The sequence below is a fragment of the Habropoda laboriosa genome, unplaced genomic scaffold (assembly GCF_001263275.1).
Source record: "Habropoda laboriosa isolate 0110345459 unplaced genomic scaffold, ASM126327v1 scaffold486, whole genome shotgun sequence".
Classification (NCBI taxonomy): domain Eukaryota; kingdom Metazoa; phylum Arthropoda; class Insecta; order Hymenoptera; family Apidae; genus Habropoda; species Habropoda laboriosa.
Genome location: NW_017100724.1, coordinates 303,770 through 322,962, shown reverse-complemented (window position 1 = coordinate 322,962; position 19,193 = coordinate 303,770). Strand labels below are relative to the sequence as shown.

Sequence of the window (19,193 nt, the reverse complement as noted above, 5' to 3'; positions counted from 1 at the left end):
ACATCGTCTGTAAATTAAATAATTTGTAAATCAAAAGTAGAATTAAGTATAAGAAATAATTTAATATATTATTTTCGATATAATCGACTAACGAAGCGAAATGGATTCATAGTCACATATTTTTGGTTCAAAATGTCCAGCAGGTGACCGAAGTTTGTTGAACTCCTCGCTGGACATCCTGCAGAACAAGTACCACTGAGAGCGTGAGTGAGATTCTCACGAATTCTGTTTGCGATGCAAAGGAATCTGGTGCCTGAGGTTTATTAAGCACAATTCCACTGACAGCTGATTTGCACAATAAGACTTCCTGTTTTAAGGACACTGTGCAAGCGAGATCGCGAATTTCAAAGGTAAGACGGATCCAGATGAGAATAACAAGCTGTTTCACAGATTTGTTATTCATAAAGTACTGTATTTACACTAAGACGAGACGAACTTGATACATCTCACTTCTAACATCAATTAAAATACGGCAAAACAGCTGAAATTAATTACACTACTATCTCACAACTTTTACACCCAAGAAAATCAATTTTTATAGCGAGATAAACAGCGATCGTTTATCTCTGATAACTAATTTCTCCGTTTTTGTCGTGAACAAAGTCTCCAAAAAATATGGAGACAGTTAATCTCTCGAAATTAATTCAATCTCGAAAAAATTCTATCGGTACATCGTATTAAGAATCTTCGTTGTTCCTGAAAATATAGATTCACATAGCGATTGAACAATTTACGTTCACTGAAACGTCTCGTTCCAATACCAAGCTGCCTTTTTTTCGTGTAATTGGCTTCGTTGTTCCGGCGTATCGGTCGTTGGACGGAAAGGAGCGCGTAACGCGATTTCAGTGGAAATAATAAGCGGAAAACGATCGCGTTTCCGTTTCCTAACGAAGTGGAAAAAAGAGAAATCGGTGTCGCGTCTGGCACGGAGTAAGCCGAGACGAAGGCTGTGCGACCATTTGAAAGAATTCCTCCTAAGCCACTCGATGAAACGCGAACACCATTATTCTTTCAGCGGCGCGCTTCTTGTTACTCATTTCCTTCCGGATAAATGATGCCGCCGATCGTTTTACTTCACGGGAATTTCTTCTATCGAATCAGATCGACGAGGAATCAAGCGTGGACGATCAATCGAGCTGAATTCTTTCTTCGATTATTTTACGGTATGCGATATCACTTGAAATTTGTTCTATTTTGAAAAGAAAGGACGTCGTGGATTTGTTCTAACATTCGAGAATGAACGGACTAAATTATGAATTCGTGTACGTATATTTGAGGAAAAGGAAAAACGAAATAGCATTTTAATGATAACGAAGAAAATTGTTCCTTTTTGATATTAAATTTCTGGTTTTGTGAAATATTAAGTTACATTCGTGGCGAAAATGATATGCAACGAATTGTGTTGCGTCGTGCGCTTCGAACATTCAGTATGCTCGAAAATGGTGGCGCAGGATTGTCGGTGGTTCTTGGTGTGGGTTGGTTGTTGTTGTGAAGTCGTGGTGACTTAGAGTTTGCACGTACTTCAATATGTTGTAAGACAAAGGCTTCAATGATATGCAACGAATTGTGTTGCGTCGTGCGCTTCGAACATTCAGTATGCTCGAAAATGGTGTGGGTTGGTTGTTGTTGTGAAGTCGTGGTGATTTAGAGTTTGCACGTACTTCAATATGTTGTAAGACAAAGGCTTTATGTTGAAGAGTGACAATTTTATGTGGTGTGTGTTCGTTACGTGCTACTTGTCTATTTTCCCTTTCTGATCAGTCTTTTTGCCGCGTTGGTGCGCTTATTTATAAATGGGTGTACGGGTACAAGGTGGTGGTTTCCGCCAATGAGGACGGGTCTACCCTCTTGGACGGTCCTCCCTGGCCAGCGAGCATGCCGACCACCCTGGAATTTCCAAGTTGGCAGGGTGGTGGTGTGTCGCGATGACGGGGGAGTGAGGCCCAAGGAGCTTTGGGCGGTCAGGGAGACGCGAGAGGTTTTATGACATGTCAATGTCTATTGAATGTTCACGAGTGGGCACCGGGAAGGTATCTGGCCCGCAGAAAATTTATTTTTCTGCGGCCATAAAACGCTTCCTGGGCTTCGTGGGCAATTTGAAAGAAAAATTAATTAACGCGAAGAAAAAAAGGGGCGCATTCAAAAATAGCGTAAACAGGCGTCCATGTCATAAGCCCAATCCCTAACAAATTGAAAAAAAAAATACTTTTAGTACACTGTAATTTTTTCTAATTTTTGAAACGAGAATTGTCAGGAATAAATTGGACGCAATATTTCAACTCCATTTTTTAATTAATACCAGAGGATATTAAAGCAGAGAATATGAAATTTTAACACGTGCAATTAGTGAAAGAATAATAAGGTAAAGGGTTAATATTGAAAGCTTGGAAAGTGTTCTGCGAAGTTCAGTTCTGAAAACTACTCAATGGTCGTACAACTATGAGTGCTCAATGCTCAAGTTGCTTTTCATTCTAGAACCTGCGAAGCTTTAAAGCTTCAAAACTTTACAGAGGTGGAGAAAAGAAATAATTCAAACACTGAAAGTGTAAGGTTAACGAGAGATTGAACACTCCAGATGTTGAAAGCTTTGATTTCGAAGTTTTTTTTTTTTGCAGCGGAAAGCTTTGACTTCAAAAGTTCGCTTTTGGAATTTTTCAACTCCACACATTTTCTCACGTGAAAAGAACTGATTGCGAGTTTTAGAGCTCGAGGTTGCGAAAGCTTTGAATTCGGAATTTCAAACTTGAGCAAGCTCGACTTTTTAAATAGAAAGTTTACATTCGCGAATACTCCTAAATTAAAAATTTTATGAAAAATAATTTCTTCCCATGAAAATTGTCCGCAATTAACAAATTTCCACTTCCAAGATCACTTAACGAAGGATCATATTTTAAAGATCATGTGTGTTACTTATGTTTTATTAGTATTGAGGTAAATTTCCTATCAAGTTTGTCCAATTTTAACGAAACATTTACACGTCTGTCTACGGAGAACTATTAGTTAGAGAGGGTCTAATATCACCAAGTAGTATATCGTGTCACGAAGTTGTATTTGAGTTTGAATTTGACGCACACGGTGATCCAGAGAACGTCCATGCAGAATCCCATAATCTGGCTGCACATCAGCATTGTCCACTGCGTGAAAGGCAAGATCGTCTCAAGTATGACATCTCAGACCACCGAGGAATATCAAGGGAATTACTATACCTGTCGTATCAGTATTACATGCTACACCTAAACGTGTACATTATCATCTTAATTTAACGATTTTGGATAAATAACAAAACAGATTACAAAAAGAACGATAAAATTGAAATTTTCCGCACGAACAATAATCTTACTGCAATTACTATCAAAATCGAATAACAATCGAGCATCTTTCGTGAATGGAAAAAATTTGACATACGAAGGTGGAAATGTGACATAAACTCAGACACTGAAATACGATTACATTTCTGAAAGACACAAGTCTAACGACAGCAACGTACTTATTGGAAAATTTGATCGAAAAACAGAATTAAAATTGGAAAATAGAATTGAATTCCTGAAAGATAGAAACCTGTATTTTAAGATTTAACGATAGCAACGTACTTATTGAAAAATCTGATAAAGGAGGAATGAAAATTAGCGCAAGAGGTATTTCAATGGACGTTAAAACTTTCACATCGACGTGTTCGCCAGTGATAACTTATGAAAAATCGAGCCTTGGCGAGAAGTGCAATCAGGAAATTGCGGATCGCTGGCGGGATAAACAAATGGCGAAGTGACTGTATCGTTAAAGCGGTTGTCCGTCATTTCGATTGACCTGCACGCATAATATTTCAAGAGAAATGTAACTACCAGGTCACATGCGATCCGCGAATAGCGTACATGCGTTATGATAGATGATAAAATGCGCGGCAGTGTACGAACAAAGAAACCGTATTCGCGGCTGGTCTCGCGTTGATGTTATTAATGAACAATTCCACGCAGCAAGTCGAACCGCGAGACAGCCGTTCTCTTCTATTAACAGCCGTCTGAACTCGATTCGGTACAGTGCTCTTCGTTATTCGGAATAGTTCGTTAAATTACGTACACCTTGGTGAGTGTGTGAAGTTGCAAAACTAAATTAGATTTCTAATTGTAAAGAAATTGATAAATTCAATAAATTATGAGAAAAGAAAATTGTAGAATTTTAAATATTAAATAAAATTGAATTGAAATTCAAATTTAATAGCGAAATAGAGAAATTTCAGATTTCTCTTTATTCACAAATTGATAATCTATTAAAAGTCGTATGAGATTTTAAATCATTCAGAAATTGATCGATTCGGTGATTACTTGAGTGCTGAGTTCTGAATTTTTTCGTGTTAACATAAAGTTCACACAATTCCTGGCAAGTTACTGTTAAAGAATCTAAGGGAAATTAATTTATTTAAATTTTACAAAACAATTCTCATTCCTCCACGAAAAATCTGATATTTCGTATTATATTCTGTTTTCTAATATTCATACCTTTTGGTATTTCTAATTGGGAATGCGACAAAGAATGAATTGCGCCAATTAAGAATTCTTTAGTCGAACAAAATCAGCACAATATACTCTGTTAATAATTCTTCAAATAACGCGAAACATCAACTTCGTCATGTTGCAAAAATACCGAAATATCGTTTAAATGTAAATTTTCTTTCCGCATTAATATCGATAATACCGAAAAAGCGTCGATGATTTTTCACCGTTCAACGGATCGGCGTGGAAATATTTCTCTCTTAAAATTAATATTCCGACCCACGTTTTCATTTTTCGTAGTCGCATAATGAACTTCAGGCCGTAAAAGTGTATTGTTTAAAGTGTGCGCGCGATTAAATTCGACGCGGAGCTGCTCGCATTACGTCAACTGAAACTAGTTAACAACTCTATCTCGCGTTAAATGATAGCGGATGGTTACAAGCTTTTGCATTTACCGGGGCAGAAGAGCAAGCGCGTGTTATGCTGATGCTGAAAACGGGGAACTTACACTCGTTACGTTTCGTGTAATGAACTTTCAGAATGACGGGCAACATGAACACAGCCTACACTCAGAGTGCGAGCTAGAATTATCCTTTCCTTAAAGCACCTATTTTATATTCAACACTTTTCCGTGTAGTTTTAACGGAGTATTTGCGTTACAGAGGAAACTCGATAAATTCAGCGCGATATTCGAAGTGAAAAATATTAGAGAGACGAATATTTATTTCGTTTTTCAAACATATTTATCGCAACTTGGATTTTGTCGATTTTACATATGAATTAGGTTGTGTAATATGAAATTCAGGTTGATACTAAATTCCCTTAACAAGAATTGGATGAATTTTAAGTCATCACGAACGAGCTCAGAGCTTTTCAACATTTTTAAAAAATCATTCGAGTGATTTTTTTTTAATTAAGTAAAGTATTTACAATTTGTTCAGGATGAATTTTGTGCACAATCGAATTAGATAAATTTGACTTTGAAATGAATAATTTTTGTTTGCTGGTTAATTGCTGTAATTGAAATTTCGTTACATGTTCGCAATGAGGTACAGTAACGTCAGAAACGATTGTTTTCTACGGGAGATGAGTATTTACCTCCTTTTTGGTGAAACGATAAGACGTTGTCGTCAAACTGGTGTCTCTGGACGGAGGTGGTGGTTCCTTCGCCCTTGCCTCCACTTCCTGAAGAACCACAAGCCTTCGATTTTGCTGCTTCCAAGATAACGCGGTGAAACTTTCAAAGAAGGAGCCGTCTGTGTCTTGAATCCTGGAAGATCAACTACGTTTTATTCTCGTCACTTGTTGCTCGTTCGTTTCCCCTGCACTCTCGCGTATACAGGGTGATCTGATCAAAATCGCTGTCCAGATCACAATATCAATTTATCGCTGATCCAAGGGTAATTTTCAGTTATTTAACTCTCAGAATTTGAGAAAAAAAGGAAAAATTTGACAGAAAATTCGAATTTTTATTAATAAAATAATCGCTAAATAATAATATCTCTTTCGTCAAATTTAGCGGTGTTTTAATAATTTAGGCATTCTCCCCAAAATACTTTCCATATTTTAATACTACAATTTTTATCAAATTTTCATCAAACTTTTCATGCATATTTATAAAATCACAATTTTCTCCTCTAAATAACATTAAAAACATTCGCGAATTAATTAAATTGAAAATGAATAGTGAAAAGAGGGAACAGTTTGTTTGGGAAATAAATTCGAACTTTTCCTGCTAAATCGAGTTAAAGCAGGAAAATTCGAGGCGCGATAATCCTCGTACAATAGTGAAAAGGTTACGTGTCGATGATTTAGCGACAAGAAAGGAACAATCGACAGTAATCGCGGCAATTGTTCAAGGCGAGCTGCTCGCCGTCTAATTATCGCGCGCGCATACACGTATTTCCGCTCGTTTTTTCCTCGCACTTGCGTGTGCGCTGAGTTTTGCGTCGTTGCAGCAATATCGATCAGTCGAGGTGTTCCACAGTTTTTTTCCCTTCTGTTCCTTTCTCGCCCCGCCACCCCTCCGCTCCTTTTTAATTAATGTACGGCACTTCTGCGAGCGGGAAACGACACAACGAAACACGTTTCGCTGCAGTTTGGAAATTGCCTTTTAAAAAGCATCCACCGTTTCCGGGAGAAATTTCGCCAATGAAATTGGACTTCCCCTCGATCCTACGCCTTTTGGCGACAGTGCACGCTTCGAAATCGTAAGTGTACACTCGATTTACCACTATCGACGATACTGACGCACGCATGTCCGCGTGTTTATACGTAATTAACGACAATTACCTAACTTCCAATGACTACTCCTGTCGAAGTTGTCTCTTTCGGTGTGCTTTTAATTTAAACTATTTTGTTCTTCGTTAAATGTTTGGGAGCTTTAATTAAATATAGCGTAACTTTTATTGCTGGGATTGCAAATTAAACGAAATCTAATCTTTATTCGTAATTTATGGTTAAATATAGCAGGTCATAGTGATACTATGCAACTTATATCTTAAATTTTTTCTTCAAATATATTTTCAAGTATAATATCAAACATCTTCAGTTGATTTCTACCTCTCAGATTATTATTCCAGTAGATCCTCACTCTAATGCCTTCAAATCACTTCTTTTCCGATACTAAAAATACAAATTAAAAAATAAAAATATTAAATTAAATTAAAGTGCAAGTACAACGATGGAAACAGAAATATTTCTAAAATATCTCGTTCAAAGTATACCGATACAAAGTGACCGAATAACGCGAGTAAAAGGGTTAAACGACACAAAGCATAAATGATCGAAAAGTTCTATTCAACTTTGCAAGATTCGTCTGTAAAGAAATTAATAAAGCATTGAAACTCTTTCACGTTTCTTCAAAGTTTGCACAACCATGTTGCTTTTGAGCTACGCGCACACAACACACAAATTTAGTTTAACTATGCTTTACGAGTCACATCGAAGGAAGTCATTTTTCGCCAATTCGCAGTGATCACTTTTACAGCAGATATTCCGATGAAAAGCGCGCAGCATGGTAGATAGGAAGTTTATTGAATGAAATGAAAACGTTAGAGGGTCTTTGAAACAACACCGATGTCTCTTGAAATGATATCGAATTTTTATTCCCGATGTAGCCGCGATGTCGGATGTAACGGCGTAACTATCGGGATACGGCTAGTTAGAATGGTTTACATACTTCGAGCTAATAGCAGAGTCACTCGTAAAGTCAACAGGTGTGGCGTTAATTTTCGTGTTCCATTAACGCTGAATTTAAAGCACGCTTCCGCAGTGTGCCCGATCTTCCGAATTTATGCGCGTTCGCGTTCGTATCGTGCGCATTATGCTGCTTAGTTGTGACGAATTTTTTGGAAAATTATTGAAAAATGTCCTTCATTCGGAAATTAATTTACGGTGAATATTGGAGTAAGTAAATTTATTGCAGAATTTTTATACTTAGTCTTTAGTCGTGACGAATTTTTTAGAAAATTATTGAAAAATGTCCTTCATTGGGAAATTAATTTACGGTGAATATTGGAGTAAGTAAATTTATTGCAGAATTTTTATACTTAGTCTTTAGTCGTGACGAATTTTTTAGAAAATTATTGAAAAATGTCCTTCATTGGGAAATTAATTTACGGTGAATATTGGAGTAAGTAAATTTATTGCAGAATTTTTATACTTAATTTTCCAATAGAAATGACTTCTCAGAAATTCAAATTTCAAAGATGAATAATTTTTAATACCTATTTCATATACACTACGGGCCAAAAGTTTGGGATCACCTTTCAACTTTCATCAATACTGAATCTGCTGCTAATTTCTTATAGATTTCAAATTGATATTGTGGAGATGAATAGCAATTTACCTTAAATCGATTGATTCGAATGATAAAAAATTCTTAACGTTGCAATTTTTTTCTGCAAATTTTTGTATAACTTGCTATGCACAGTGATTCTAAAGCGGCCGGTAGTGTATGTATATTGTGCAAGAGTTTTTCTGGTGTAGAAAAATCTTCTTACCTTATCGATATCAGAAGATTATTATAAGAAACTAAAATGCCAAATAATGTAGATTATTTTGAACGTTAAAATTGCGTTTAACTTAAAAAAAGTAAATATACAAGTGTTAAAGAAAAGCTACCGATTTAATTTCTACCCCTATTTGGCAATACTTTACGTTCTATCCACAAATTTATGACAATCATCGTACAGATCTTCTCAAAGAAACATTTCAAAAATCCCAACACCATTTTCACACTTGTCAATCTTTACACAGCAAAACTCTCCCCTAGTTTCCACACGAAGGTTATCGGACGCGGTAATCTCGGCAACTGCAGAAAGAATTGCTTTCTTAGGAACAATAAAACGCCCCTTTTGAGCGACGCCGGAGACACAGGACAAAGGGATACGAAAAGGAGCGTGGAAACTAGCAAGATGAAAAATATGCAGATGAAAATACGCTAAGTGAGCGTGTCTTTGACGCGTCTGAAGGATCCATCGGTCGTCCCGGATCTAATTTAAATCCGAAAGAAGCGACGCCACGCTCAGAGTCCCGAAGGAACGTTCCACTTGGGCATGGCCGGTACGAGAGACGCTTCTTTCGTGGGCCGCGACGCCGATTAATCGAAATGGGACCGTTATTCCCTCCGACCGTGTCTGGAAATATTGTTCGGTTCGCGTCGCTCCGTTGGAGAGGTCGCAGCAACTCTCCGGAGGAAAGAAAGGCGCTCGTTTTAAACTAATTTCAATTTTATCGATCGAAATTCAGGCGAAAGAGATTGTTGGAATAATATTTTGTATATTTGTATTTCCGCAGATCTTGCGATTGGTTATTGTTCGAAAAAGGAAAATCTTGAATTTTAACGTGTTCAAATATTTCCCTGCCTCTGGATAGAATTGTTGCTTTGTTTTGTCGAATTAAAAGGCCGAATAATGTACCCAAATTGCGTGTGGATGTATATATGCGGCGCGTTCTAGATTAGCGCTGACGTGAAATGAATTTTAGGAAAGTTCGGGATACTTTTCTTTAGCTCCGAGTTTCTGCGAACATTTCAAAGAGAAAAGTGGAATTCATACTTTACAATGGTGTTTTTTAAATTTGTGTTTGTGAATTGTGGGAATTATTAAAATTTCGTCGCTGGGAATGAATTTAATATTACTTCTTGCGATATGCCAAATAAGGAAATAGAAAAGGAGTTGATATTTTTCAATGGTAATTTCAAGATTTACCTTTCTGGATTATGAGAGTCGATAAATTCTTGCTACTGTGAATTTAATATGAATTTTGATAAAATTGCAAATATTGCTGTAATTAATACAAAAATTGTGCATTTTCAAATGGTGATTTTAAAATTGATATTTATGAATTATGAGAATTATTAAAATTTTGTCACTGTGAATGAGTTTAATGCGATTTTTCACGAAATATCAAATATGAGAATAGAAAAGAGGAATTAATATTTTTCAATGGTGATTTTTAAATTTTTGTTTTTGGATTATGAGAGTCATTAAATTCTTAATATTGTGAATTTAACATGAATTTTGATAAAATTTCAAATATTGCCGTAATCGTGCATTTTCAAATCTTGTATCACTTTGACATCTTCTCTTTTCCTTTCCTGCAAGGTGACGACGTCACAGGTCCTGAATATTTCTTTAACGACTCACTTTATCGACTCAGCGACACCTTAAAATACCTAGTCACTTGACAACAATCGACGTAGCAATACGTTACTCAAGAAACACACAGCGCTGAGCGTTGACGTAGCGCCACAGCATTGAGGTGGATTTATGGTTCCTTGGCCGCGATTTATCGCAGCCCGATTTGAATTTATCGCGTTTCGCGTCGCGGTTAGCAACGTTCAAGCGCGTAATCGAGAGTTCTGTGTGAGAGGTGTTAGGATTAAAAGCCTATTAAACAGAACTTAACTACTCTTAACGCCAGCTTAGACCAATTTAAGTGAAACTTTCACACTTTCCAAAATCAACACAGTCAGCCCTCGGAAAATCTTCCAATTATTATTCAAGAATTTAATCAATCTTCCTAGAAAAAAAAAAATTATCCCTTAAAATCTTTCAAATATAGAGCAACGAGAGAAAAATTCATTTTGACGAAGGATTTGATACACGTTCGATTTTGAAACATTTAATATCGAACGTGTGAAAATGGTAATTGGCCCGATTTCAGCTGCAAGATTAATTTTCGTGAAACGAATCAAAGACGTGCTTGACTTGGACAAGTGTGTTATTGAAGTGTGGGTTTGGTGTATTCTTAGAGGTTTCGTTGCTGCTACAATGGTGTCCCATTGCGCTTTGACAATAATACAGAGACACGTAACAAATGAAGGGAGAGATAGAAAGCAACACCTGACGGTTTCTCGCGTTACGAAATCGATCTTGACCCGATTCCACAGAATCAGATAAAACTGTGGATACAGAGGGAAAATAGGTATTTATGGGCGTGAATAGTGCCTTTTAAATGGAAGAAAAACACGAGTTTTACATGTGTGTAAACATTCGTTTGAAGGGAGGAGATAGATAAGCCAGAAAATACACGATGCATTAACAAAAGATAAGATACATCGAAGGAACAAAATTAAACAGAATGTATAAAAATTTTTTAAAATACCATAGTTGTTATAACGTATCGAACAATAACCTTGAATCACAATAACAATACTACCATAAAAAATAAGAATATACACAAGACACAGTTGAAATTAGCTTTCTCAAATTCGACAGAGATCGCTGGATTTCCTAACAAGTTCGAAATTTGTCAGAATTTTAGTACGAAATCCCATTAAATTATTCTGACAGATTCGAGTAGACAAGTTAGAGTAAAATCTAACGAAACAGTATGAAATCCTATCAAACTTAAGCAAAGGCGAATTTATGTTATACCCGTAACTATGACTAATTTAAATTTTATTCAAAAAGTTGCTGCTGGTAAAGGATCTATTGAATACGACAAAGTCTATCGATCATTTTAGTTTGAAAAAGTTGGCTGAAATTCTAGACAACGTCTTCCTGTGTAACAAGGCTTACCTACTTACCAGATGACCTAATGGACCGAACCTTCCAATTTGTTGCAGCTTAGAGAGGTTATCCGGAGTTAGCCGAACTTTAACAGGATTTACCAAAATTGCTTATATGCTACCTCTGTTCAGTAGACTTCTTCAGAGTCTATCAAACTTCAATATACAGCGTCGTATACTAACCAGCTTCGATGAAATACTTTGAAGCACGGTGTATCCAGAGAAGTTTCATTTGAACACATCAAAATTCACTATACCGTTCGATCTCTTAATTCTAGGTTAATCCAGTGGAATCTGATAAAGTTAACATTGAAATTTCAATTCTGTTGAATTTACAATTGCAAAAATAACACGTCAAATTTATCTCACCTCGTCAACTTTATTTTCATCCATCGATGAAATTTCAATGATCGATCAATGAAACTTCATTGACTTCAGAAAATAAAAATGCAAACAAAAAACGAAGATTGCAAATTTTCAAAATTTCACAAAAGTTCATCAGACAAACCTAAGTTCGGAAATACTAAAATGTGTAGTATCGGGGCCTCCATACCCAAAAAAATTAGGAAACCGGCACGCGGGAATACAGAGGGAGTGGTTGGCGTAGCGCGCAAAGCCTCGGCTTGCTAAACCGAAGGTCCCGGGTTCGATTTCTGTGTTTGGTCCCTCAATATTTTTTCGTCGTCGGTTCCTACAAATGGTGGCTCAACCGAGATGGAGGCACCTACGGCTGCACGAAGCCAGGCGTTGTGAGATGAAAACATGTGAGAGGGTTGCACGTCTCCCAAAAGTTGAGTTGTGTTGCACTGAGGACATTCGAGGGCGAATGTCAGTTCAGGATGGCCGAGTGTAGTATCGGGGTCTCCATACCCAAAAAAATTAGGAAACCGGCACGCGGGAATACAGAGGGAGTGGTTGGCGTAGCGCGCAAAGCCTCGGCTTGCTAAGCCGAAGGTCCCGGGTTCGATTCCCGTGTTGGGTCCCTCAATAATTTTTCTGTCGGTTCCTACAAATGCAAGCTTTAAACGAACGAAAAATCAAGCTCCAGATACCTCGTCTCGGATCAAAAGTACTCCCAGCGACAGAAATGACCGAACTTTCATTCGTCACCGAGGAAAATTCGCCGGAAAGGAAAAAGGCAGCGGTACGTCAGAGAAATGCGCAATCTTCTCTCCCTTGAAGGACTTTCATTCGCCGCGGTGTACCGCGAATCGAATAACTGAAAAGGCAAGGAGAAGAAGAAGGGCAAACCGTCTCGGCAAACGACATAACGAGCTGGGACTAAGTGAAACGCCTGCAGGGTCGGAGAAATAGAAAAATCCAGCCGTGGAACAATCGAGATTACAGGGGAAGGGATGAAAATAAAAGAGAGAAACTGGTGAAACAACAGGCAGTAGTGATATCGGGCGTACCCGGGAGACGAGGCGGCGTGAAAGAGAGTAAAGGAGAGTAAAAGAAACAACGGCCTCGTTAAACGAGTCGAGTACTCTCTCTCGATATCGTACTTCAGTAATACACCACGTTCACCTCGTTAAGTACGGCCTGGTGCGCTAATTTATACAAAGCGGCGGCAGGGCCCATCGTGTATTCCGGCCAGTGTGATATTAATAAACGACCGTGACGGAACGCTGGTAAATCTGACGATTCTCCCCTTTAAGCTTGATTCCCACGCGTGCTGCGTTCAAGTCCGTGACAAGTACGCCGGTTACGATAGAAATGGTTTTGTGGAAAGGCGATCGGGTGTTCGACGAGATGAATTAAGTCTCTTTAAGGCTCTAACACGTTCAATGTCGTGGAAGAATTGAATTGGATTAGAATAGTAGCGCTGTTAAGGGCGATTTTGTGCAATTAGGGTTAGATGTGATAGTAGAAAGTAGTTTATGAAATTTTCTATTGTCTTTTGTGAATAATAAGCATAGACCTTTGAGAAATACTTTTATTCGAAAATCTGATAAAATTCTAATACAGTAAATAACGAGGAATGTTGTCAAATTATAAATTCACAGCGAAAAATATGAAAAATTGTCCGTTCGTCTAAATTTCAATAAATCAGAATAAATTATTTTAAACAACAAATTACAGAGGGAGTAACATATCTTTCCCTCAAAAAGTGATTTTTTTCACTGGTAAATCTATATCAACGAACGCTGTCAAACTGTTAATTAATTTCACAGTAAAGAGCACTATTAAAAATTTCCTATTCATCTAAATTTCAATAAATTACAATTCGAAGGACATCACGAAAAATTTCTCTAAATTTCAATAAATCACAATAAATCATAAACAGCAAATTACTCCTCGAGAAACGATTTCCTTCGTCCCCCTTTCCACCCACCCTTAACTCTATCGTTTACCACGAACAATCAACCAATCCCACGATTAGATCACCTTCAAAAGAACCCGTGGAACCCGTCTCTAAGAGCGCAACCTTAAAAAAAAGAGCAGCGTAATTCTCTCTAGGGCGCATTTCTCGTGGCAATTTCGGCCCGGCCTGAACTGCGGGGCCCGAGATTTCGTTACGATTCGCTCGTACAAGAATAAATCTGGCATTGCCTTCGTTCCAGCCCCGGTTTATCTAATTTATTCCCCGGGGCCGTGGTACAAAGAGTTCTCCCTTCCCTTCGAAAATGGAATTTCAATGCGGGAAACGCTTACCGGGGAGGCTTAGAGGCCGCCATTTCCCTTCCAACCCCTTCCTCGAGCATCGTCGCTCCCCTTTCCGTGTCTGTATCTACTTTCACGAGCTTCTTTGACGTTTCACAGCATCTGTTGCTGCGGCACACGAGGCGAAACGAGGACAGCTCGCCGGGGGTGGAAGACGTATCGGTAAAGTTCAAAGGGAGAATATCGAGGCGTCGAGATACAAATGATATGTGACTTAGAAACGCGAAGGTCTTCACGCAAAGGCACGATCTTCCACCGGTATGAATCTCGTGCGTAGACTCTATGACACTTTGATCCGTCGTCTCTCTATTCGACATTTCGCACAGTGTATATACATATGTATACATATAGTTCCTTCTCTATGAATTTTCCGCCTGGTCTTTACATTTTTCATTTCGCTCCTTTCCTATTATTCCGTTCATTTTTCCTACACTGTTCTTTTTCTTTTTCGTTTTCGCGCCAAGAACCGGGGGTTTATATTGAAAAAGTTTTTAACCGTATGAAAAACACGAAGTGCACGGTAATCCTTTTGTAGTCCCACTTCGTTTTTCGGCTTGGCGCTTTTGTAATTTTCTTTTGGATCGAAGTTTCTCGTTCGCGATTTTTTGGGGGGATTTCACTGTTTATGGTTGACACTGTATCGTGTTGGTTTTTTCGCTTTGCGAGGGTGGTTTGCAATTTTTGGCGATATTTGTGTAGTGACAGAGTGTATGAGAATTGGTTTTTATATTTTTTTTTTTAAGTACGTCGTACTCGTTTGAAAGAATTCAATTTTGTGTCCACACGTAGCTTGCTGTTATTGCGTTTTGCTCTTCCTTTGTGGGAAACACTTGCTCTTCCCGCTTTTTCTGCAACTCTTTACTTTTTTCGATTTTATAGTGACGTTAAGTAGCGTGCTTGTTAAACTCATTAAAGAAACGCGTGCTATAATTTATTTCCGCAAAGAGATAAAGAAACGAACAAAGTATTCACATTATTTAACGTCATTTAAATATTACTTTTACTAGGAATTATTAATTTATTCCTTTATTATTGCTATTTTCGTACTTTTCTTTTTAAAAAGTGTTCAATATACCGCGTTTTTCTTTCTTTCCTCGACGTCGCCTGTTGTATTCATAAAACACGCCTTTCTAATAAATTAATAATTCTAAGTAAGTAGCAGTTAATTAAAATCCATTCTATTTTCCTATACTTTCCGTCACAATTAAATTTATACACTCACAAGTTACAAATCTTCATGGTTATTTCTTCCCACTTCGAATTCTCACATTTATCCGCGCATCAATTTCCCACTATCCACCGTTCTTACCTCGGTACACGCGAAATCATGATAAATCACGCATACGAACGCTCCATTAAACGCGGGATATTTTAATTAAATCTGGCGATGAGTACAGAGATTTGAAACATGTCTCGTTCTATTTCCTAGTTAAAGTCAACTCGATGAAAGTACCTCGGTTTCGCGGAACGCACGCGAAATTTGAATACCGCGAGAGTGTCGCGAGTGTTCGTGAAAATTTACGAGGTGAATTTTCACTGTCGTTTATACTTTCGGTGGCCGTGATCGTAAAACTGATGGCCAACGTTCCCGTATCTGGTTCGTAGGTTCTTAAAGTCAGGAAGGATGTTGGGTATCGTATATTGTCCCCTATCTCGGTTTTTCCACCTCTTTTTGTCTGATAAGATTTGCTTCAGAAAGAAAACTCGCTTCCATCGGTCTCCGTTTCCGGTTTACGACAATCGATAGTGGTTAAAAAAGGAGGAAAGGTGGAGAAAGAAGAATAAAGGTACACAATGGAAGAGTAGATTCTACAGATGGCAGAGGAAATGTTTCAATAGAGGCAGATTCTTGGTTTCTATCGGGGAAATATCGGGTTGTTTTTCTGTAAAGTATAAGAATTGGATTTTTATTTAATATCGGTATCGATTGGGAGGAAAGGTCTGATTGGTTGTATTGTGAATTTTTGCCGAGACGTAGATTAGAACGAGAGTAAGCCGAAGGATAGGAGTAATTACATTTTCAATTTAGTTTTCATTCGATATCGCAATGGAAGGGATTGTCGTCGCTTTTCATCGGACGGATGGAGCAAAGACTGCGTCAAAGTCGATTTGCAGGTGATGGAGCAGTGGTCCAATTAGCGACAGTTGTTCGACCGCAGGACGAATCAAACGCACAATCAGAACGTCGTATTGTGTTTCGATGGTGTCTTCGTTGTAAGGAAATGAACTGTTGTAAGGATCCTTTCTGGGAACAGGTACAGAGGAAGGAAAGGAAGTTAAGAAATTCTATGAAATTTTAATTTTCAAATTGCTGAAATTGTGTATTTTCAAATTTACGATTTCGCAAATTCTTCACTTTTCAATTTTTCCAAATTAAAAATTTCCGATTACTTCAATTCTCGAATTTTCAAATTTTTATTTTCTCAAATTCCCGAATTTTCAATCTTTCAAATTTACAAATTCTTGGGTATTTAACCTCTCAAATTTAGAAATTCGCAATGTCTCAAATTCTGGAATTTTCAATTTTCCAAATTTCCAAAGTCTCAAATTTGCGAATATTCAATCTTTCAAATTTAGAAATTCTCGAATTTTCAATTTCTCAAATTTGCAAATTTCCGATGTCTCGAATTCTCAGTCTTTCAAATTTACAAATTCTCGACGTCTCAAATTCCCGAATTTTCAATTTTCCAAATTTCCATATTTTCGATGTCACAAATTCTGGAACTTTCAGTATTCCAAATTTCCTAATTTTCGATTTCCCCAATTCTCGAATCTCCAAATTTTCCAACATTCAGAAACCTTATTCCTCAAAAACTTATCACGCTAAAATTTCCATTTACATCAACGTAATTTCCTCCGGACACACCCTGTACATACATAGATGAACAAAGGTAACAGACGAAGGTGGTGGAACGGACATAATCGATCATCGTAAACAGCCGCAACCACAGGAACAATATGAATTTTTTGCTGGCTCTGACGCGAGGGTTGCTGCGGATGAGAGCGTGAATTTCTGCTGACGAGAGGGTTGAGATCAAGGCGTGGAATTCGCGGGCTCGACCACCCTGTTGCTTCCCTCCATCTGCTCGCGATATTACGCTTCATCCCCTAGGCTACGCGGATAAACGCAAAGGGTAATGGACCGTAAGGCAACTCGATGAAATGTAGTCCTTCGGAGTCCTTCTGTTAACCAATTACTGGCCTCTGGAAATTGAACGATTCCTATCTAGATTGGACAACGTTCACCTGATCGTTTCTGAAAGCTTCTCTGTTGTCTCCAGTGAAGATTATTGTTTGTCGAATTACAGTTAGGTACTTTAATGTTAACGGTGCATTTGATGGACGATAAGGAACAGGATTTAACGTCTGGTAGAGGTATTGACGCTAATTCTTTGCTTGTGATTATTACAAAATGAAAGGAACAAAGGAGAAAGGAATTTTTTGGCATAATTTTGTTAAGTAATATTGTAGATATATTTTCGTTTAGATATAGCTAGCATTGAAGTATATTATTCATTTATACAATTTTCATGCAAAAGAGAAATTTCTTTTATAAGAAAATTTTAAGAATTTATATCTCCAATTTTGTCCTTTCAAAATCCAATTTTTTCAAAAGTAAATTTCATCAATTTTTCTTCAAATACATAAATTTCGGATACGAAATAGTGGCAGTTTTAATCTTTCAAATATAATTCGAAGCTTGCATAATAGTACCTGTACAATACCAACGAAGATATCTAAAAAGATACACAGCTTCAGTTCCAAACAACGATCCCTTTAACGAGGAGATGTTTGTACTTTACGGAACGATTCCACTTTAAAACAGCATCTCCATTACCAATTTTCCAAAGCAGCGAGAACATTCATCGCCGTTTAATTGCAACAATCTCCTCAAAAGAGAACGCGAAATTAACGAGGGGTTCACCGGTTCCTCGTTACCTATTCATAGGCTTTGCATCAGTAGTTGCGCGCGAGCAAACGATAATTGCGTCTTTGTTAACCCTTTCTCTCGTCTTTTTCTCAATATACCCAAGGTCTCGTTCGTCCTTTTAATAAGAAAACGATAGGGGTAACCTAGCGGATTCCTCCGGTCCCTTTGAAGTGCGTCGTCACTTCCTTTTAATCCGATCCAATGTTCAAGCAAGTTCCATGTATGTACCGCACCGCTCTCGTCAAAGCGTTTCAGCTTGGTATCGAAATTGAAAGCGACGCTATTCTTTCCCTCGCCGCTCCTTCGAGCCCTTCGAGCGTGTAATTTATCGAACGAATAAAGCTACGATGGAGAACAACTTCGACGAACGTGTCAATTTGCGTGCACTGTGAACGATCGCTTCCTTAATCGGTGGTTCGTTCAGAGACCGACATACATGATCGATAATAGTGTTAAATGAAATTTTTGGAATTTGAAATATTTGAAAATTTCATCGATGAATTTTTTCGTTAATATCGATCACAGGCTGTTAATAACACTGTCTATATTTATCATCATTTCATCGATCGTGCGTTAGGGTTGATTAGTGATAATTAGATTATCTTTCTTGTCTACTTTGACATTTGATTTTGGCAGTGAAGGATGTTAAAGGAATTGACGGTGTCACGTTGTGAATTAAAAATCGAATTTTATCATAAAATACAAGGGATTTAATGCATCGATAAATCACAAGTTAAAATATTATTTTGTTAAATACAGAAATGCTTTTCTTTGGAAATATCAACTTCCTCTTTAATTTTTCAAATTTAAATCAAATCTAACATTTTTGAACCCAGGAGGCCGTATGCCAAAATTGGCCTTTCTTTAACCCCTTAACTTGCACGCTCGAGTTAATTCGAGCGCGCTAAACAGGCCAAACTGTGCACACTCGAGATAATTCGAGCGGCGTTGTATTTGATGCTGCTATAATTTTTCACACTCGAATATATTCGAGAATTGAAAATAACAATGTGAAAGCTAAGAAAAAGAATCGTGTTATTGATATTTATCATTTACATAGGATTGTAAGCTATAATACTTATTTATTCGAAAA

At 37.6% G+C, this 19,193-nt stretch overlaps 1 protein-coding gene across 1 annotated transcript in view; it reads right to left on the bottom strand.

The window, feature by feature from the left end:
- Window positions 1-19,193, bottom strand: part of LOC108577076 (BAI1-associated protein 3) — a 79,037-nt gene that overhangs the window by 29,391 nt on the left and 30,453 nt on the right. Inside the window, exon 3 of the mRNA XM_017940174.1 lies at window positions 5,586-5,757. Coding sequence (XP_017795663.1) covers window positions 5,586-5,757 — 172 coding nt within the window. The remainder of the gene's footprint in view (window positions 1-5,585; window positions 5,758-19,193) is intronic.